Below are 22,904 nucleotides of genomic sequence, written 5' to 3' on the forward strand. Positions count from 1 at the left end.
GCGGTAGGATCATATTCCAATGCTGACGAAGTCACTTCCAAATGCAGATGGAGACTCGGGCACAGGACTCCCAGCATGCATCATTCACATGCAATGCAAACTCGGTGCACAATGCCACAGTTTTTTTTTTATGTGTGTGTGTGCAAAAAATGCCTCCCTAGCTAATGTTGAGAATGAAGTTTGCCATCTGGTTACTGGCGAGAAAAAGAAGGGTGAACAAAGCCTAATCTAGCGCACGCTGTGTGGGTTTTTGTGAATGCCAAGTCTGTCCAATCCCATGCTCGGAAACTGTGACAATGCTTTTCTTGAGACGGAAGGAAAAAAAAGGGCAATGAGATGACAATTTGGCCAGTGCAGTGGGTGTGACTAGTTTCACAATGTCAAACTGCACATGCAAAATGGACCAATCATTTAAAAAAACTCATTACAATTTGAAATAAAATGCTCAATATATTAAACTCTAAAGGCAATGTATAGCTTATTAAATACTACAAATACAAATACAAAAATCTGAACATTGATAATAATCAGAAATGTTTCTTGCGTAGCAAATGATTAGTGAAGGATCATGTGACACTGAAGACTGGAGTAATGATGATAAAATCAGCTTTGATCACAGGAATAAATCTCACTTTACTATATATTCACATAGAGAAGATGATTTACACTATAAATTATATTTAATTTATAATATTAGAATATTTCATAATATTACTTTTTTGCACTAATGTTCAAAGTTTGGTCAATTTGTTTTCAAAATAAATCTATCAAGGATGCATTAAATTGATCTGAAGTGACAGTAAAGACATTTATAATGTTACAGAAGATTAGATTTCTTATAAATGCTGTTTTACGACTAAAATATGAAGCGGTTTTTTAACATTGATAATAATCCTAAATGTTTCTTGAGCTTTAAATAATCATATTAGTGATTAGTGAAAGATCATGTGACACTGAAGACTGGAGTAATGATGATAAATTCAGCTTTGATTACATAAATATATAATATTGTACTTTATATTCACATCTTATTTTAGGGATGCACGATATTAGATTTTTGCCGATATCCGATATGCCGATATTTTTCAGCTCATTTTGGCCGATGCCGATACCGATGCCGATATATGTTTATTTTTTCCCTTTGTTTGGAAACAACACCATTTTGAGCAAAAACTATTTTTTTTTATTCTGGTTTCAGATTTCTGAGGTATCCTTACTAAAAGGATTCTTGTTGAAGATAAATAAATGTTAATAAAGTTCTTTTTATGATAAGAGTATATTAAAAGCTCTGAAAATAACAATAATAAAGTCAGTAATTTTTCACCCCAGATGCAGCTATAACCTAAATATTGTATTTTTGGATTTAACGTTTGTGCACATGAAGTGGGGGTGGCATGACATCCATTGATGCTGTCTTTTAATTCTACAATTATTGTAGAGCTCCTTGGATTATTTTTCATCATCCATTTCGTAAAATTTTATTACAGATTAATACACTGTATATAAAAGTATTTAATTTACAAGTGTCATGCTTGTGATTTATGACATCATTACTGATTTGTTTATTCTGAACAAGAAGTAACTTTAATTTATTTGTGTATTCTACTTTTCATTGTATTAGTGTAACAACAGTGCCCCCACTACATGTATAAATATTTAGCGGTCTAGCTGGAGGGCACTAGGACCTGGAGGAGCTTCTGCTGCTGTGGAGGCTGCCGCACGGGCTAGAGAGTGGGGAGACGCGATTGGGCTTGTTTTGGGCTAGTTTTGTTGTGAAAACGTGGCAAATCTGCTAATGACGGTCACGTCCTTCTGTACGTGCATTCAGAAATTCAAGGCAGCATTTAAAAACAGTCAATATAAATCACTGTACATGCAATGTATTTTCTTGTTTTCACTTGAAGAATGACCGCAGTGCTGACATGGTCTCATCTGTAGCACTCCTTGCACACGTGAGTTATTGCAGGCGCATATCAACACGTTATCATATCGGCAAGGCATATCGGCATAATGTTTTCATATCGGCCGATGCCGATTTTTATATTTTAAGCGTTTATCGGCCGATTCCGATGTCGTGCCGATAATATCGTGCATCCCTATCTTATTTACATTGGAATCATATTTCAGAATTTTACAGTTTTAACTGTATTTTAAATGAAATAAATGCAATCTCTGTGAGCAGAAGAGACTTCACCGATCTTACCGAAACTGTTGAACTTTTGGCAGTGTATGTCGAAACTAAGGGTGTGTTCACACTTGTCATGTTTGGTTGGATTAAAACGAACCCTGGTGCGATTGCTCGGTTAGTGCGGTTCATTTGAACATCTGTGAACGCTGCCATCCGAACCCTGGTGTGCACCAACCAAGCGGACCGAGACCGCTAAAAAGACGGGTCTCGGTCCGCTTCCAAACGAACTCTGGTGCGGTTCGACTGATATATGAACGCAACACGGACCAAAGACATGTAAACGGACCAAAAACCGGACGTAATGTCACAAGATGCCACGCATAATGCAGCTGATTTGACGACGCGGAAAGATCAGTGTATCCAAAATGAGTAACTTTAACGTTAGAGGGCAAACGTAGAGCAACGAGGAAGAGCCTCATCAATATTTGGTCAGACGAGCATGTTTCGAAAATGCTAGAAAACGCACAAAAAGCAAACCTGGCTCTTCTCATCAAAGTTCCTGTGTAGCCCATTATTATCAGGTACAGACGACAGAACGGCCATCTCTTTGCCAATCCTCCTGCTGTTTTAATGTTTTGAACATTTTCTGAGCTCTTCATGAGTTCTCAGCGGGTAAAAATAATGCCACATGTACACGCATAAAATGATCGCGTTTAATCCGGCACACAGCGTTGTTTTGAATGTTGTGAACATTTCATGAGCTCTTCATGAGTTCTCTGGTAAAAAATAATGCCATATTTACACGCATAAAATGCCCGCGCGTGTAATCCGCACACAGCATTGTTTTGAATGTTCGGTAAACGAGCTCCTACGTCATATAAGCCGACCAATCAGGTTGTGAGCGTCTCCCTGTGCCTTTGGTTTGGTAACTTTAGGTTCGCTGTTAAAAATGCCTGTGTGAACGCTAAGCGGACCAGGACTATTATGTTTGTTTTTGTTTTTTGGTCCGGACCAAACGAACCAAACTACAAGTGTGAACGCACCCTTAAGCGCACTCTGATTGTCCTAAAATAGCTTAGCGAGGTTTCGTTTGATCAAATGATAAAGATGCTCAACCCACCGCTCTTATTCCCGCTGGCTTTCTCGCCGGCGTCTTTGATTCTGGCCGTGTCGTTGTTGTTGTGTGTGAGTGTTTCACCAGATCCTGATTTCAACATGGCTGATGTCTCAGCAGAGAGATCATCTCCTTCTCCACCTTCTCCCTCAGCCTCACCTCCCCCGGTTTTCCCTTCGTTCTCCGCTCCAGACTCGTCTCCCAGCTCCGGCTCTTCCAGGGGACTTGGGCTGGGTGTAAGCCCAGAACCGTGCAGCGAGCTGGGGCTGGAGTGCAGGGAGAGGGAGGGCTCCTCTGGTTCTCCGTGCCGGGGCACGTGTGGGCGAAGGCCAGCTGGCTCCTGGATGAAGCCCACAAACATGATGCCCTGATCCGCAGCATCCTGGATCTGCTGAGGAGAGAGATAAACAGAGTAACGCCCTATTCAGACGGTAATTGTTTCTCACTATAATCACTCCTGTAATAACGGCTCATTTCAAATGTTTACGTGTTTTTCTTCTCTTTCTTTTTTGAGGGATGTTGAAAGAACATTCTTGTAAAAACTTTCCAGCATATCAGTAATAAAAGTGTAGGCTAGATCTTTAAAATGCATCCGAATTACCGCAGAGGTCAAAAACTATATAAACAGGTAATTTTGAAGCGATCTCCTCTTGAAAACTCATGGATTCGGACGACAATTATATGACCTCACGACCTTGGTGTTCGTCTAAAAACAGGAGGTAATTCAGTCGGTGATTTTTATGCGGGTGGAGGGAGAAAAACACTGACATTCTGGATTCAGGCAGCAATAAAATCACAGACTAGCTCCTGTAAATGATGAAAATACCTGATGACCCCACGAGAAACAATTACCGTCCGAATAGGGCTATAGACGATCTATTTTGCTCTGAAAATCAATGCCAGTTTGACCGACACGAGTTTCCATGTTTATTCTGCGGGAACAATGAGATTGTTTACAGTAGCCGACAATAAGGAAAGCCAAGGACAACTTTAAATCCTTAAGCCATCTTTCCCATGTGCTCAGAGAACAAAACATCACGTAACCAGAGTTATTAACATATGAAAAGCCTTCTCACACAAGACAGAATTTCAGCTCTGAATTATCAATGAATATTTACATATTATTAGGGGTTCAAGCATGAAGATTTTCATTATTATTCTTCCTCCGTAAAACTGATCGTACAGCCCAAACTGTAAGGCCAACATAGAGACTTGAAACTTGGCCAGATGGTAGGCCTCAATTTGGAGAGAATGAGAAGGTATGACCCTGATTGGCCAAATCACTACAGCGCTCAAAAACACTCATAGAAACTGCTCATAACTCCGAGACCGTTTGACTCGTATCATTGTAGTCCTTAGGTCAAGACGAACCAAACGTACATATCCGATTTCATTTCCACCATTTTGAATTTTGTCCAAAACCTATTTTTGCGAGCTAGGTTTGGTTTTTTTGCTCTTCTATTCTTAGGTGACAGGAACAGAAAAGATGTTTTAAAAAATGTTTTTATTGCAATACTCTTTCTTTATTTTACTTAAAAGACTTAAACCCTTACTTAAACTTAAAACTTTACTTAAAAAAAACCCTTGTACACATCCCCAGTGTATTGTATAATATAAAATAAATATACAAAAAGATTTACAGTGGAAGCTGAGATGTACATCAGCATTTAAGTATGAAATTTAATGAATAAATGTAGGCTTAAATAAAAACTACATAGTCTTGAATATACAACATTTATTAAAAGCTACTGTATTAAAGGTCTTTTTTTTTTTTTTATTAACATAATTTTAGAGGTGAACTGTCCCTTTAAGGACTAGGCTGCTGCTGTCAGTTGAAGACCTGCTCGCATCTCATATACACGCGATTTTACTTTTACTTTAGACATAACTGACTGTTTATAAGTTAACCTTGTGTGTATTTGTCAGTATTAGCGCAGTAAGACTGTCCAGTAATCACGTGTGTTTGACAGACGTTTAGTGCGCGCGCTCAACGCAAAACGAGAATGAAATGTTTAACCGGCAAGGCTTAATAACGCGGCTAACACCCGCTAACTTTAGTGCATATGATTGGATATTTGCTCATATCAGCGCGTAGACTCACAGGCACACTCAGAAAGAGCCGAAATAAACTGAGAGAAATATTTAAAACGGAGAGAAATGGAAATAATTAATAAAATGCAAAAGTGAAAAACACGCAATTCATCAGCGCGCCGTACCGAACGGTTCAATACTATATAGAGTATTGTGCCATCCCTAATATACACACGTGTATATGCGCCCCTAAGGGACTGAATCAGATTTTATATATATATATATATATATATATATATAAATCAAATGTTCATATAATGTATATATATATATTACAGGCCAAAAGTTTGGACTCATTACTATTTGTAATGCTTTTGAAAGAAGTTTCTTCTGCTCCTCAAGCCTGCATTTATTAGATCAAAAATACAGATTATTTTTTTTATATATTGTGATATATTATTACAATTTAAAATAATTGTTTTTCAATGTATTCTACTTTAAATGCTGATTTATTTCTGTGATAAAGCTGAATGTTCAGGATGGTTCCTCCAGTCTTCAGTGATCATGATCCTTCAGAAATCATTCTCAGATGAGGATTCATTAGGAGTGTTGGAGACAGTTCTGATGATTAATATATCTGAGGAATAAAAGGCGAAAGAACGGCATTTATTCCAAATAAAAACAGATTTTCAAATAATATAAATCTCCTTTACTATCAATTTACTATCATACTATCAATAACCAGCAGCCATATCCCCCTGTAGCCCAAGACTGGTTTCCCACTGAAGCTAAGCAGGGCTGAGCCTGGTCAGTACCTGGATGGGAAACCAACTGGGAAAACCAGGTAGCTGCTGGTAGAGGTGTTAGTGAGGCCAGCAGGGGGCGCTCACCCTGTGGTCTGTGTGGGTCCTAATGCCCCAGTATAGTGATGGGGACACTATACTGACAAAGAGCACCGTCCTTCGGATGAGACGTTAAACCGAGGTCCTGACTCTCTGTGGTCATTAAAAATCCCAGGATGTCCTTCGGAAAAAGAGTAGGGGTGTAACCTCTCCTCTCCACCAATCAGCTGGTGTGTGGTGAGCATTCTGGCGCAATATGGCTGCCGTCGCATCATCCAGGTGGTGCTGCACATTGGTGGTGGTTTGAGGAGATTCCCCCTTCAATGTAAAGCGCTTTGAGTGCCTAGAAAAGCGCTATATAAATCGAACGCATTATTATTATTATTATTATTATTATAATAAATTTTTATCAATTTAACACATCCTTGCTGAATAAAATTATTGATTTATTTAAAAAAAAAAAAAAAAAAAAAATGACTGACCCCAAATGACTGACCAGTAGTGTTTATTGTCATTACAAAAGATTTCTATTTTTAAAACATTTACTTCTTTTGTAATTATATATATTTTTTACTTTTTATTCATCAAAGTATGTTAATAAAGTATCACAGGTTATGAAAAAATATTAAGAACTGTTTCCAACACTCATAATGAATCCTTTATATAATGAATTTAGTTGTTGATCTCTGACATCTTGAACATTTTTATGGTGTCGCCGTCGGCCGGATAAACCTCTCACACTGCCGACGGGTTTGAAAAGCATTGTGTTGTTGAACGAGATAAAAAGTTTCATTTGGAGAAAGTAGTTCCATTCATTTCCTGTTTCCTCATCGCCAGAACATTAAAACCGATTGATATGCCACATTACCCTAACAATAAAATGCAGTTCAAAACAATGTATTGCAGAAGCGGCTTTCTTTCTTCCACACCATCAGCTATTTGAAATTAGCAAGCGCTGATTACAATGGCAGCGGTCCACCATTGACTGCCCTCTGCATCCCAAATCAGTCGAGCATCTACCACTTTATTGTCAGTTTGCGTTTGGAAGCCAGTCTTTGAATTCTCATCAAACCAAATTGAATCGTTAACTGTCAAGGAATGCTAATGATGCCATTTCCATTATGCTGCTTTAATAAAGGCCAGCCTGAGGCCTGCCTCCACTATCTCCATCTGACGCCTTCTCCCACACCAGCAGAATCACTCTCTGTGAGGTGCGCAGGTTATTTCCTCTAAAATTAAACCGGGAACAGGCCCGTCCTTTCCACTGGCATTGTTTAATGCATATTGAATGCTGACGCCGGGAGTCCTGTCATTATATTTGCAACAATGATGCAAATGAAATTGCATAGATAAGAAGCCGTTTTTCTCTTTCGTCGGTGAGGGGGCACTGAATAATTTCCGAGTTTGATGTGATGGGTGGAAGGATCGTATTCGTGATGGATCATTGCGATTAATCACGGACGGATGTGCGCCGCAACAGGTCTGGGATCTGTGTAGTGACTCCAGGAGGTATTGCTCCACTCAGAGGGATAGTTTACTGTAAGATTTTTCGGAAATAAGTCTTATCTGCTCACCAAGGCTGCATTTATTTGATTAAAAAAAAACTGTAAAAACTGAAATATACATATATAATGGAATTTATTTCTATGAATTTTCTTTTCTCAGCATCATTACTACAGTTTAAAAGCTCCTTACAAATATTTCTATACAAATACCATAGTGATGTGGTGTTTTGCATTTACTGACATTTTTATGAAAAAAAAAAGACCAACCACTGCCATGACTTTTGACCATTTTCACAAAATTGTAATAGCCACCATAGCCATGTTAATCTTGGACTAAATCGGCCACCGTAGGAGTTAAAACGACATCAGAATTGAGAGGAACAGAAAATAATATTAACTGGATGGTCATTTACCTTTACACCGCTAGATGGGGGAGAATATCACACAGTGGAGCTTTAAGTAAGATTTAGTTTGAGCGCAGTACCAAACACTTCCACTAGATTAAATTAATTTCCAATGTGCTCAGCATTGCATGTCTCCTTCATGGAGCAATCCCATAATGCATTACAAGCTCAGTAAAAAAAACAAAAAAACATTTAATATCCACCTTATAGGTAGTAAATAGCAGGGATGAACTATTAACTAGCATGATTTAACACAAATGTTTGTCAACATTTTAATATACATGAGCAGATTTGAATATTCATGATGTTCCTACTGTGCACAAGAAGCTAAACAGGAGCTTCTTACTTTCTTCACGTAGCCTTGGATGTGTTCTGTAGTGGGAATCTGATCCGTAGACATGCATTCCTCCAGTTTTAGATGGTGAGGCTCAAAGTCTGCCGGATTCTTCTCCCAGCTGAAGAGAGAGCGAGAGAGAGAGAGAGAGGGGAAACACCAGTTTTAATGTCAAACATATGACTCTTAAACAGGTGCAGAGCAGCGTACATCACAGACAAACTTGAAAAAGTTCACTTTTGCGAACTGATTATACGGCAAGGAAAGAAAGCGTAAGTAAGACGGAGAACATCTGTTCGTGAGGTTTATTATTGGAAACATTTTGCACATTATTGGCAAAAAATGGCGACAAATTTTCTCTAAATGAGCAGCTGTTATACTCGAGTGCTGCTTTTTCTCTCTCAGGTGATTTCCTTGAGCACTGTTAAAGGTGAAGTGCGTCATTTATTCAGTGTTGAAATACTTTCTGTGGCAGTTTAATATGCAGAGACAACCGTAAGTAACTTTTGGTGAGCATAAGAGAGCATTTAGCATTTTTTCAAAAACATTAAGATTATATATAAACATCCCCATTCTGCTGCCCAAACAGCCCTGACTCATCGAGGCATGGACTCCACTAGACCCCTGAAGGTGTGCTGTAATCTGACACCAAGATGTTAGCAGCAGATTCTTTAAGTCCAGTAAGTTGCGAGGTGGGGCCGCCATGTATCGGACTTGTTTGTTCAGCACATCCCACAGATGCTCGATTGGATTGAGATCTGGGGAGGGCGAGTCAACGTTCAAACTCATCGTTGTGCTCCTCAAACCATTCCTGAAGCATTTGTGCTTTGTGTCAGGAGCATTATCCTGCTGGAAGAGCCACAGACACCAGAATACCGTTTCCATGAAAGGCTGAACATGGTCTCAGCAATGCTTAGGTAGGTGAAGCGTGTCAAAGTAACATCCACATGGATGGAGGACCCAAGGTTTCCCAGCAGAACATTGCCCAAAGCATCACACTGCCTCCGCCGGCTCGCCTTCTTCCCATAGTGCATCCTGGGGCCATGTGTTCCCCAGGTGAGCCACACACACACACACACCCGGCCATCCACGTGATGTAAAAGAACACGTAATTCCTCAGACCAGGCAACCTTCTTCCATCTGTGGTCCAGTTGTGATGCTCACGTGCCACTGTTGGTGCTTTCGGTGGGGTCAGGGGTCAGAGGTCACCCTGACTGGTCCATACGCCACAAACTGAGCTGCTCTGTGTATTCTGACAGCTTTCTATCAGAACCAGCATTAACTTCTGGAGCAGTTTGAGCTCCAGTAGCTCGTCTGTTTGATCGGACCCCACGGGCCAGCCTTCGCTCCCCACGTGCATCAATGAGCCTTGGCCGCCCATGACCCTGTGGCCGGTTCTCCACTGGTCCTTCCTTGGAGCACTTTTGATAGATACTGACCACTGCAGACCGGGAACAGCCCACAAGAGCTGCAGTTTTGGAGATGCTCTGACCCAGCCGTCTAGCCGTCACAATCTGGCCCTTGTCAAACTCACTCAAATCCTTACGCTTGCCCATTTTTCCTGCTTCTAACACACCAACTCTGAGGACAAAATGTTCACTTGCTGCCTAATATATCCCACCCACTAACAGGAGCCGTGATGAAGATCACAAATACAACAATTGACTCCAATCACAACTAAACAACATGCTTTACAATATCTTTAACAAATTGTAATGTCAGATGGGTTTAAATCCCATTTTGTATCGCAGTAGAGGATTGACAGCTCACAAAAACATGTTCTTGTTTTCTCCTGCTAGCCATAGTCTTTTATTCTCCTCTTTTTTATTCTGCTGACCAATGTACTGTAGGTAATACATTTGTAGGTCTATTCCAAAAAATAGTGTTTTGACTCGACCAATGGCGTGTGTTTGGAGGCGGGACTGTCTCTTTATTATTGTGAATGACTGCAACTCAAAAGCTGTTTTGCTTCTCTCCACAGGAATCCCACAGAGATCCTCATGAGGTGGCCCGTGTCCTCTCTTCCCGCTGATTCTAGCTTCTTCTCCTCCCATTTTCTGTGTGCGTGTGACATTTGGGACAGAGATTAAACCCACTAACCCAGAGCTCGATCCAACCACAAAGTCACAGCGCAGCAGGGCCCTGACTCACCTCTGTCACACACATACACATACACACACACACACATACATATGAATTCACACTTCCCGCCAACACGCGGCCATCTGCTGCCTGAACACGTTCCCCTCATATCGTTCCTGACTATATCCTGCAGTCTGGGTTTAACATGAAGATAAACACATCAGAGCAGCGTATGAACAGCAGAATGAAAGGCCTACACTACAGGTAATTTAGTGTGATTAACAATAAAAGAAATGAAGAACAGGCTTTTTCTGCAATTAAATATGGCACGTTGTGATTTTCATCATGTAAAAAACTAAATGTCCCACCATTTGAGCAATCTGTGGTCAGCACAGCTTGCTCTTCCTGTGATTACTTATGATAAAACACACACAAAAAACGCTAGTAGTCAGCTTCCAATTATACTTCAAATTGCACTCACTGCAAACTTAACTCCTGAAGTGATTTTGTAAAAAAAATTAATTAATAGTTTTATTCAGCAAAGATGCATTAAATTCATCTAAAGTGACAGTAAGGACATTTATGTAAGGAATAATTGATGATGGCCACTGAAATATTGAAAAATAATGCACACCTGAGGTGCTAATGCAGTCACGATGTGAAGCGGCCATTACACCTCAGGCCAAGGAACTTAAAAAAAATTACATTTCCAGGACAAGATTTTCCAGTATCTCTAATTTTCCATGTGTTTTCCAGGAAAAGTGGGAACCCTGCATTGGACCCACTTTATATTAGTTGGCCTTTACTACTTTGTACTTACATTAAAACTAAGTACAATGTACTTATCGTGTTCATATTGTAATGCAAAACATTTGAGGTTATTGAGGTGGGATACGGGTAAAGTTATGGACTGGTGTGGTGGTGTGGGTCAGTTTAAGGGTAGAGTTATGGACTGGTGTGGTGGTGTGGGTCAGTTTAAGGGTAGAGTTATGGACAGATGTGGTGGTGTGGGTCAGTTTAAGGGTAGAGTTATGGACAGGTGTGGTGGTGTGGGTTAGTTTAAGGGTAGAGTTATGGACAGATGTGGTGGTGTGGGTCAGTTTAAGGGTAGAGTTATGGACAGGTGTGGTGGTGTGTGTTAGTTTAAGGGTAGAGTTATGGACAGATGTGGTGGTGTGGGTCAGTTTAAGGGTAGAGTTATGGACAGGTGTGGTGGTGTGGGTTAGTTTAAGGGTAGAGTTAGGGACAGGTGTGGTGGTGTGGGTTAGTTTAAGGGTAGAGTTAGGGACAGGTGTGGTGATGTGGGTTAGTTTAAGGGTAAAGTTAGGGACAGGTGTGGTGGTGTGGGTTAGTTTAAGGGTAAAGTTATGGACAGGTGTGGTGGTGTGGGTTAGTTTAAGGGTAGAGTTATGGACAGATGTGGTGGTGTGGGTTAGTTTAAGGGTAGAGTTATGGACAGGTGTGTTGGTGTGGGTCAGTTTAAGGGTAGAGTTATGGACAGGTGTGGTGGTGTGGGTCAGTTTAAGGGTAGAGTTATGGACTGGTGTGGTGGTGTGGGTTAGTTTAAGGGTAGAGTTATGGACAGGTGTGGTGGTGTGGGTTAGTTTAAGGGTAGAGTTATGGACAGGTGTGGTGGTGTGGGTTAGTTTATGGGTAGAGTTATGGACAGATGTGGTGGTGTGGGTTAGTTTAAGGGTAGAGTTAGGGTCAGGTGTGGTGGTGTGGGTCAGTTTAAGGGTAGAGTAATGGACAGGTGTGGTGGTGTGGGTCAGTTTAAGGGTAGAGTTATGGACAGATGTGGTGGTGTGGGTTAGTTTAAGGGTAGAGTTAGGGACAGGTGTGGTGATGTGTGGGTCAGTTTAAGGGTAGAGTTATGGACAGGTGTGGTGGTGTGGGTTAGTTTAAGGGTAAAGTTATGGACAGGTGTGGTGGTGTGGGTTAGTTTAAGGGTAGAGTTATGGACAGATGTGGTGGTGTGGGTTAGTTTAAGGGTAGAGTTAGGGTCAGGTGTGGTGGTGTGGGTCAGTTTAAGGGTACAGTTATGGACAGATGTGTTGGTGTGGGTTAGTTTAAGGGTAGTTAGAAACAGGTGTGGTGATGTGTGGGTCAGTTTAAGGGTAGAGTTATGGACAGATGTGGTGGTGTGGGTTAGTTTAAGGGTAGAGTTAGAAACAGGTGTGGTGATGTGTGGGTCAGTTTAAGGGTAGAGTTATGGACAGGTGTGGTGGTGTGGGTTAGTTTAAGGGTAAAGTTATGGACAGGTGTGGTGGTGTGGGTTAGTTTAAGGGTAGAGTTATGGACAGATGTGGTGGTGTGGGTTAGTTTAAGGGTAAAGTTATGGACAGGTGTGGTGGTGTGGGTTAGTTTAAGGGTAAAGTTATGGACAGGTGTGGTGGTGTGTGTTAGTTTAAGGGTAGAGTTATGGACAGATGTGGTGGTGTGGGTTAGTTTAAGGGTAAAGTTATGGACAGGTGTGGTGGTGTGTGTTAGTTTAAGGGTAGAGTTATGGACAGGTGTGGTGGTGTGTGTCAGTTTAAGGGTAGAGTTATGGACAGGTGTGGTGGTGTGTGTCAGTTTAAGGGTAGAGTTATGGACAGGTGTGGTGGTGTGGGTTAGTTTAAGGGTAGAGTTATGGACAGGTGTGTTGGTGTGGGTCAGTTTAAGGGTAGAGTTATGGACAGGTGTGGTGGTGTGGGTCAGTTTAAGGGTAGAGTTATGGACTGGTGTGGTGGTGTGGGTCAGTTTAAGGGTAAAGTTATGGACTGGTGTGGTGGTGTGGGTCAGTTTAAGGGTAGAGTTAGGGACAGGTGTGGTGGTGTGGGTCAGTTTAAGGGTAGAGTTAGAGACAGGTGTGGTGGTGTGGGTTAGTTTAAGGGTAGAGTTATGGACAGGTGTGGTGGTGTGGGTCAGTTTAAGGGTAGAGTTATGGACAGGTGTGGTGGTGTGGGTCAGTTTAAGGGTAGAGTTAGGGACAGGTGTGGTGGTGTGGGTTAGTTTAAGGGTAGAGTTATGGACAGGTGTGGTGGTGTGGGTCAGTTTAAGGGTAGAGTTATGGACAGGTGTGGTAGTGTGGGTCAGTTTAAGGGTAGAGTTATGGACAGATGTGGTGGTGTGGGTTAGTTTAAGGGTAAAGTTAGGGACAGGTGTGGTGGTGTGGGTCAGTTTAAGGGTAGAGTTATGGACAGGTGTGGTGGTGTGGGTCAGTTTAAGGGTAGAGTTAGGGACAGGTGTGGTGGTGTGGGTTAGTTTAAGGGTAGAGTTCTGGACAGGTGTGGTGGTGTGGGTTAGTTTAAGGGTAGAGTTATGGACAGGTGTGGTGGTGTGGGTCAGTTTAAGGGTAGAGTTAGGGACAGGTGCGGTGGTGTGGGTTAGTTTAAGGGTAGAGATAGGGACAGGTGTGGTGATGTGTGGGTCAGTTTAAGGGTAGAGTTATGGACAGATGTGGTGATGTGGGTCAGTTTAAGGGTAGAGTTATGGATAGGTGTGGTGGTGTGGGTTAGTTTAAGGGTAGAGTTATGGACAGGTGTGGTGGTGTGGGTCAGTTTAAGGGTAAAGTTAGGGACAGGTGTGGTGGCGTGGGTTAGTTTAAGGGTAGAGTTATGGACAGGTGTGGTGGTGTGGGTCAGTTTAAGGGTAGAGTTATGGACAGGTGTTGTGGATTGGGTCAGTTTAAGGGTAAAGTTATGGACTGGTGTGGTGGTGTGGGTTAGTTTAAGGGTAGAGTTATGGACAGGTGTGGTGGTGTGGGTTCGTTTAAGGGTAGAGTTAGAGACAGGTGTGGTGGTGTGGGTCAGTTTAAGGGTAAAGTTATGGACTGGTGTGGTGGTGTGGGTTAGTTTAAGGGTAGAGTTATGGACAGGTGTGGTGGTGTGGGTTAGTTTAAGGGTAGAGTTAGGGTCAGGTGTGGTGGTGTGGGTCAGTTTAAGGGTAGAGTTATGGATAGGTGTGGTGGTGTGGGTCAGTTTAAGGGTAAAGTTATGGACTGCTGTGGTAGTGTGGGTTAGTTTAAAGGTAGAGTTATGGACAGGTGTGGTGGTGTGGGTTAGTTTAAGGGTAGAGTTATGGACAGGTGTGGTGGTGTGGGTTAGTTTAAGGGTAGAGTTATGGACAGGTGTGGTGGTGTGGGTTAGTTTAAGGGTAGAGTTATGGACAGGTGTGGTGGTGTGGGTCAGTTTAAGGGTAGAGTTAGGGACAGGTGTGGTGGTGTGGGTTAGTTTAAGGGGTTAGTGGGTTAGTTTAAGGGTAGAGTTAGGGACAGGTGTGGTGGTGTGGGTTAGTTTAAGGGGTTAGTGGGTTAGTTTAAGGGTAAAGTTAGAGACAGGTGTAGGTTAGTTTAAGGGTAGAGTTAGGGACAGGTGTGGTGGTGTGGGTTAGTTTAAGGGTAAAGTTATGGACAGGTGTGGTGGTGTGGGCTAGATTAAGGGTAGAGTTAGGGACAGGTGTGGTGGTGTGGGTTAGTTTAAGGGTAGAGTTATGGACAGGTGTGGTGGTGTGGGTTAGTTTAAGGGTAGAGTTAGGGACAGGTTTGGTGATGTGTGGGTCAGTTTAAGGGTAGAGTTATGGACAGGTGTGGTGGTGTGGGTTAGTTTAAGGGTAGAGTTAGGGACAGGTGTGGTGGTGTGGGTTAGTTTAAGGGTAGAGTTATGGACAGGTGGGGTGGATTGGGTCAGTTTAAGGGTAGAGTTAGGGACAGGTGGGGTGTTGTGGGTCAGTTTAAGGGTAGAGTTAGGGACAGGTGGGGTGGTGTGGGTCAGTTTAAAGGTAGAGTTAGGGACAGGTGTGGTGGTGTGGGTCAGTTTAAGGGTAGAGTTAGGGACAGGTGGGGTGGATTGGGTCAGTTTAAGGGTAGAGTTAGGGACAGGTGGGGTGGATTGGGTCAGTTTAAGGGTAGAGTTAGGGACAGGTGGGGTGTTGTGGGTCAGTTTAAGGGTAGAGTTAAGGACAGGTGGGGTGGTGTGGGTCAGTTTAAAGGTAGAGTTAGGGACAGGTGTGGTGGTGTGGGTCAGTTTAAGGGTAGAGTTAGGGACAGGTGGGGTGGTGTGGGTCAGTTTAAGGGTAGAGTTAGGGACAGGTAGCCTTACAAGCCAGACCCACAACAAGATGTTTGGTCTGGAAACTCACCATTGACAGCTCAATCCGAGGGGCGGATAAACGGCTGTCTTTCAAACTCCCTCTGCACGCGATAGGATAGCGCTACACCAACCAGAGCAACGAAGGTGAAGCAGAGCTCGCTGACAGATTAAACATTCGCCGTATCCGGTCGGCAAAACTCTGAACACATCTTCCCTTTTCAAGAATGACTTCAGTGCCGTTCTTTTCTCAGAGAAAAGCTTAACTCCAAGTCTTCCAGAGTCGCGGTCAAAGCTGATTCGAAAGACCGCCGCCGTTTGCCAGTTTCTGTGTTTACTAGAAGCACGCAAATGCAATTTGGCCGTCATCATTAAGGCCCCGCCCACCGACTCTATACACGAAGTGATTGGCCCGGCAAGAGTTTGGCGTTTACAGCTCAGAAGTGTATTGAGAGTTCCTAGACGACACTCGCGGGCAGATTAAATTTGCTGCCGCTAGGGTGCGTCTAGATATCTAGGCTAAGGGACAGGTGTTCTAGTGTGGGTAAGTTTATGGATAAGATAAGGTGTCAGCAGTGTAATTATAAATGTAACTACAGAAATTAATTACAGATGTAATTACATGCAGGTATTTTTTTTAAAGTAAGTACAATATAAAAACATGCATGTATAAAATAAGTGCATTGTATCAAATGATTAATTAAAATGTTAGTACATAGTAGTTAAGGCCACCTAATATAAAGTGAGTCCACTACATTTGCTTTGCATTTAGTCTCATTGCATGTGAGAAACAATTGATTTATTTGCATCCTGTTTAATTCCTGTATGCTGGAATATACAGTATGCATTGCTCTATTTGAGCTTTGCAGATGCGTTTACCATGAAGTGTTGCATTCAAAAGAACCGCATAACGATTTTTCTTTGTGCTCCACAGAACAATACACCAGCATGAGTAAATAAAGTCTTCTCGATTGTGGATGAACTATTCATATAAAGGCATTACATTTCTTTCCTACAGGCTTAATGCACCTGCAGAACAGCGATGCACGGTGTTTGGCAGTGCCGAGGCTGTTTGTGAAAGCGGGTTAAACTTCGACAGCAGAGATCCAGCCGCTTGCACATAGAAGTGCTGCTTCTGGGAATAAAAGGCTTAAAGCAGCACTGATCTAGATTCAGTTCGCTCAAAGGTTTCTGTTAGACACAGCTGGGTTGCACTGTTGGCAAGCGCCTGTGGATAGTCTAAGTTTCTGTGTGTGTGTGTGTGTGTGTGTGTGTGTGTGTGTGTGTTTTCATCACTATCTTTGCCCTCAGGAATGCGATATCACTAGCGCTGTCAGATTCGGCGCTTCCGGGTCTGCAGGCGATATCCAGCTGCGTGTGGTGCCATTGCCATGACAACAACCTTCCATCAAACACATGTATCCCAATCTTTAATCACTGCATTAATAATGTATCACATCTTTCTTGATGTCAGCTTATTTACCGAGCCATGAATAATGTTGCTCAAGCATATCGGCCCTAATGGTTTCTGGTCCGTGCCGGTACCCCCGCGAGGTGCTCTGCAATTATCAAAAAATGATGCATAAATCACCCACCCTCGTCGCTGGAGTGGAACTGTAACTAAAATTGAACATGGGGTGCTTGACAGTTGACATTTGAAATTATAAACACAGTCAGCTACATGTCACCAGATTCTGAGTAATGCCCGGCAAATCGCTTTTTTTGACTAATCCCATGGTGCTCGTTCACAGTTGTGATGTTTGCATCTGCGCAGGTCCAGAGGAGCTCCCATTAGTGGTGCACCGTCTGATCAGGGAGAATTTTGGTAGGTAAAAAATGCACGAGCTCCACACACACACAGCGGCTAATCCTGATGTGGGAGAGCTGGGCCTGGATCCAGAGACTCCGGGTGAATATTAAACACTGTTTACATGTAATCGAATGAGCTCCATCCCATCTTAAACCCTAACGCTCAAAATAATGAACTGGTTTGAGTAGAGACAACTTAAATTAAGTTCAATCAAATTAACTTTTATGAGTATTTAGAACTTTCCTTTTCTTTTGAGTTCTCAAAATGGACTCATTTTAAGTAATCGTTTTTGAGTTTTATGAACTTTATTTAGACAAACTTAAACTTAACCTAAACTGGGCTGGGATTCCTATTTCCCAGCATGCTTTGCTATGACACAAAAGGGAGAGTAAATGCTAAAATTAAGTGTTATATAATGTTTTAATGTAAATAATGTAAAGTTGGATATTTAGTAGTGTTGGTAACACGAACACGTTTACTATTAACAATGCTTCAATAAACTCCTATTTAATGCTTATTAATAGTTAGTAAGGTTGATGTTAAGTTTAGGTATTGGTTTGGATTAAGGAATGCAGATTATGGTAATGCATTAACATGTTCTTTATAAGTACTAATTAACAGCCAATGTCATACTATTACGCAGGATAATAAGCAACTAGTTAATAGTGAGAATTGAGCCCTAAACTAAAATGTTACCGAAAATACTTATGGTGCTTAAAGGGTCCATAACACACACAGTTTCTGCCAGTGTCGTGTTAATCTTGAGTATATATAGAGTCGTGTTGATCCTTCATATCTCACAAGAGTCTTTAGTTTATCATATTTATAAAAGATGGATACACTGAACCGATTCTTTCTGAAAACAGCCGAGTCTGTGGAGGCGTGCAGTGGGCGGAGCTAAAGACACACACACACACACACACACACACACACTTACACACATTATTCCTGGATAACTCTTGATTCTCTATACGCTGGTGTTGTTCAGATTATATGCACTTGTGAGCTGATTGCCAACAAAACACACATCTGATGCAGTTTCACTCCGCCTGCGGTTTCCACTCATGACCAGGAACACACACACACACACACATACAGATCTCTGGAAACACAACCTGCATCCACTGTTCCCTTAACGCTGGTTATTTGGGAAGCTGAACAAGGTGATCTTTCCCTCACACCAGAAACACACATTGTTGATCTCGTGCCTAAACACTGACGGCTCCCGTAACCTGAACCAAGCTCAATGATTGACGCGTTCTTGCTCTGGTTGGTGTGTGTGTGTGTGTGTGTGTGTGTTATATCCGGGGAAGTGCACATACAAGGAAACCCCTTCCTTTATGACGTCATACAGGGCCATAATAAAAAAAATACTTTATGAAACTTGTTTGAATCCTGAAGGAGTGTATTTGGCACAGAAATACTCCATCATACTGTACGTCCAACATGTGTTTTGAAACTTCATGTTTATGGTCTATGTTTAGCATGAGAATCAACTCTTTAACAGTGTAAATAATCCATTGGCAGAATGCATGAAATCACATTAAACTGATCACCTTTCTATCAGAACCAGCATTAACTTCTGGAGCAGTTTGAGCTCCAGTAGCTCGTCTGTTTGATCGGACCCCACGGGCCAGCCTTCGCTCCCCACGTGCATCAATGAGCCTTGGCCGCCCATGACCCTGTGGCCGGTTCTCCACTGGTCCTTCCTTGGAGCACTTTTGATAGATACTGACCACTGCAGACCGGGAACAGCCCACAAGAGCTGCAGTTTTGGAGATGCTCTGACCCAGTCGTCTAGCCGTCACAATCTGGCCCTTGTCAAACTCACTCAAATCCTTACGCTTGCCCATTTTTCCTGCTTCTAACACATCAACTCTGAGGACAAAATGTTCACTTGCTGCCTAATATATCCCACATACTAACAGGAGATGAAGAGATAATCAGTGATATTCATAATGTTATGCCTGATGTATAGTATCCTGTCTACTTTTTCTAATTTGTGTCTGTTTTATTCTTGTATTTATTCTTTTATTAGGAATCTGTTTAATAAAATTCACCTCTGGAAGGATTGAATTAGCTTAACCCAAATCTAAACCAGGGAATGACCAGTTTGGACCATCAAAAGTTGCTTCTAGCTGTTTTTCCCCCCCCACAGATCCTCCTTTCATCTCTCAGTTTGTTCCGGTTCTTCCTCCTCATCCCCTCTCCTGCTCTCTTGTCTTCTCCTCTGGACGTTTTTGGGTCTGTTTGTTTTTGGAGAGTGAGAAATGGCTACATGAAGGTTTTCTTTCATCTGCACTTTTCCTCCCTCTCCTCCGTGATTTGTGGGATTGGCAGGGGAGGAGTAGAGCTGTGCCCTGTTTGATATCGCCTTTCTCTTTCTTTTTTCCCACAGGTTTATCCCTCAGGGCCGCTGCTGATGCGAGCAACTGTCTCCACAGTGACAGACGCCAAAGATAAAGCAAGGCAGCTTTTCTGAAGCCATCAAAGGTTGGCAGCCGCCTCGATACTATGATTCCTCCCAACACGCGCACATCAACACACACGTGACAGAATCCCAGTCTGATCTTCTTGCGCCTTGTTTTGCTCTTGGTCTCTTGAAGACTAACATAAGTCTGCACAATGAGCAACACATGCCTACTCTATGGATGAAACAAATGTTATCATTATTTACTCGCTCTAATGTCTTTCTTTCTTCATTGGAACGAAAATAGGACCTTCAGAAGAATATTCACACTGCTTTTTTTCTCCATCAACCCACAAAAAGGACAAAAACTCCCCAAAAAAATAACAATACAAGTCGACTGCAACTAGGGTTGGGTACTGAAACCGAGTGCCAGAATGGCACCAGTACCTATATAACCAGTATGTAACCTGACCGAATCAGAACGCAGATTTCGGTGACACTTAAATTCAAACATGCGTTTGCACTTTAGCCAAGCCAGAGACTATTCAACGTTTTCAACTACATAATGTTTATTTTAGGCTCCAGACATTTAAATACACATATGAACAAGCAACATACACACACACTGATGTCTGTGGAAACCACAATTTACAATCCTTTCAGTTATAATTTGACTATGTGCCTTATTTATATCAGATACACAGTATAAAGTAACTATATTGTTTAATCTATTCTTCTCTCAGTTCAGTGGTCACTTTCTTTCACGTATTTCGTGAGGCTACGATGAAGTTACCTGATGTAAATCTGACAGATCCGATTCTTTGTGGCACAAACTAACATGGCAGCCTGTCGCAATAATCAATATATCGCACAATATATGTACATGACCTCAGTCATTTTTTGTAATGGAATATATCGGCCATTATGTTTACATGATAATGAATGTCACCAACATTTTACTCAATTGTGCTGTTGTCTTGTATGTTTTGCGTGACGAGGTGAAAGTCGTTCTTCACACATAGAGCGGTTATCCACAGGTGAAAAAACGCACCATTTGAGGCGTTACAGTGTTTTCCTGTCAACTACTGACAGTTTGGAAGAATAAGCCCAAATGGACTCGATCTCAAAGCCGCGATCCCCTGTTCTGGTGCACATATAAAGGCCAACCCAGAATGACGAGTCTTAAAGCCGCTTCACAAGGGAAAATGTTTATTTACTATTTATAAAAAAATTTATTAGGATAATATATTTTTTTACCCTTAAATTCCATGATCTAAAGCAGGGGTCTTCAACGTTTTCATGAGTCAGTGAATCGATTCATGATTTGGATCGCCAATGTCACGTGATTTCAGCAGTTTGACATGTGATCCGAATCATGAATTGATTCACTGATTCATAACGTTCAAAACTTTGTTTTGAAATCGGCCCATCACTATATAAGTCGATATTTAGTTTTTTGCGGACAAAAACTATTCTTGTGTCTTCATCAATGATTGTAGAGCCGCTGTAGTGAGATGGGCTTTGTAAAGACGTCTTTAGTGCCTTTATGGGTCTTGAGAGAGGAAATGACATTGGTGTCAATGAAGGCCTTTCTGAGCCATCGGATTTCAACACTAATATCTTCATCTGTGTGTGAAGATGAACGGAGGTCTGACGGCTGTCCAACGACATTAGGGTGAGAAATTAATGACATCATTTTCATTTTGACCAGGGAGCATTAAAACAAAAAAACAAACCTAAGATATTAAAGGTTGGCAATAAACAAGCGCGAAAATCGTCCCGGAGTGAACAGGCCCTCGTTTAAAAATTTGGGATAAATACGTTTTTTTTTAAATATATATATGAAGACATTTTGATCGAAAGGGACAGTTAAGACATTATAATGTTACAAAGACTTCATCAGATCCTCATCTGAGAATGATTAGTGAAGGATCATGTGACACTGAAGACTGGAGTAATGATGATAAACTCAGCTTTGATCACAGGAATAAATTACACTTTACTATATATTCACATAGAAAACAGATGATTCACACTGGAATAATATTTTACAATTTCACTGTATTTTTGATCAAATAAATGCAGTCTTTGTGAGCACAAAGGGTAAATATCTGCCTAAATTGTTGTTTATTATTTATTGTCAACGTTTTTTAATGTATAGTGTTTTATTGTATTTACCTCAACAATTCTGAGTTTTAATTTAAGTTTGTCTACATCACAATGAATCTTTATGATTAAATTAAAACACATTTTTAAGCAATTTTAATGAATATATAAATATTTCTATAAAAGTACATGATAATTTATTTGACATTTGCGTCAACTATTAGTGTCTATATTCCTTCAAACGTATCATTTTGTGTTCAACTGATGGCATTATATGGCTTGAAACAAAAGGTGGTTGAGTAAATAACCGTGTCAACTGTTCCTTTAAGATGAGCGATGGAGTGTGTATATGACTTCAATAATGAGTTTTTGCGTGAACATTCCTGCTTTTCAGTGCATGACACATTAAGATGAGAAATGTGCCAAGAGTTGATCCTGACGGGCGCTGAACTGTGTAATGTTACAGTACGGCTTACGGATCCAGCGCCGCTTCAACTGGAGCATTACATAAAGGAAGAGGAGCCAAAAGATCAACGGTAATGGAGAGGGGTTTTCCCTCTTAGAGTTTGCATTAAACCTTAAAGGGTTAATTCATCCAAAAATGAAATTGATGCCATTAACTCCTCCCCCTAATGTCGTTCCACACCTTTCATCCGTTCATCTTCACACACAGTTTAAGATATTTTATATTTAGTCCGAGAGCGTATGCAAGTGTATGCACACTATACTGTCCATGTCCAGAAAGGGAATAAAAACATCATCACAGTAGTCCATATGAGACATCAGTGGGTTAATTAGAGTCTCTTGAAGCATCCGAAATACATTTGGGTCCAAAAATAACAAAAACTACGACTTTATTCAGCATTGTCTTCTCTTCCGGGTTTGTTTTCAATCCTCAAATAAAGATTCAAACGGTTATGAATCAGCGGATTGATTCATGATTCGGATCACCATTGTCACGTGCTTTCAGTAGTTTGACACGCGATCCGAATCATGAATCAATACGCTGATTCATAAGGCCGGGGACACACTGCAAGCGTGTCGTGAGCGTCTCGGCTGCGTGGCGTGT

General features: G+C 41.5%; 1 protein-coding gene and 2 long non-coding RNA genes across 6 annotated transcripts in view; 2 read left to right on the forward strand and 1 right to left on the reverse strand.

Annotated features, from left to right (window-relative positions):
- The window catches only part of LOC137082541 (uncharacterized), an 89,019-nt gene extending 72,249 nt beyond the window's left edge, over positions 1-16,770 (forward strand). Inside the window, exons 3-4 of one of the 2 annotated variants that reach the window (XR_010906357.1) lie at positions 10,340-10,704; positions 16,528-16,770. This is a non-coding gene — a long non-coding RNA (uncharacterized lncRNA). Of the gene's footprint in view, positions 1-10,339; positions 10,705-16,443; positions 16,477-16,527 lie in introns of those variants that run through there. The other variant, XR_010906358.1, reaches the window with a different exon arrangement.
- Positions 1-22,904, reverse strand: part of LOC137082536 (raftlin-like) — a 176,352-nt gene that overhangs the window by 73,754 nt on the left and 79,694 nt on the right. The window contains exons 4-5 of one of the 3 annotated variants that reach the window (XM_067447778.1): positions 8,371-8,479; positions 3,249-3,630 (exon numbers count right to left, since the gene is read on the reverse strand). In XM_067447778.1, the coding sequence (XP_067303879.1) occupies positions 3,249-3,630; positions 8,371-8,479 (491 nt within the window). Of the gene's footprint in view, positions 1-3,248; positions 3,634-8,370; positions 8,480-22,904 lie in introns of all 3 variants that reach the window. The other 2 variants (XM_067447779.1, XM_067447777.1) reach the window with 2 other exon arrangements.
- The window catches only part of LOC137082543 (uncharacterized), a 28,018-nt gene continuing 24,839 nt past the window's right edge, over positions 19,726-22,904 (forward strand). Inside the window, exon 1 of the long non-coding RNA XR_010906360.1 lies at positions 19,726-19,812. This is a non-coding gene — a long non-coding RNA (uncharacterized lncRNA). The remainder of the gene's footprint in view (positions 19,813-22,904) is intronic.

This window comes from Pseudorasbora parva, chromosome 7 (assembly GCF_024679245.1).
Source record: "Pseudorasbora parva isolate DD20220531a chromosome 7, ASM2467924v1, whole genome shotgun sequence".
Classification (NCBI taxonomy): Eukaryota; Metazoa; Chordata; class Actinopteri; order Cypriniformes; family Gobionidae; genus Pseudorasbora; species Pseudorasbora parva.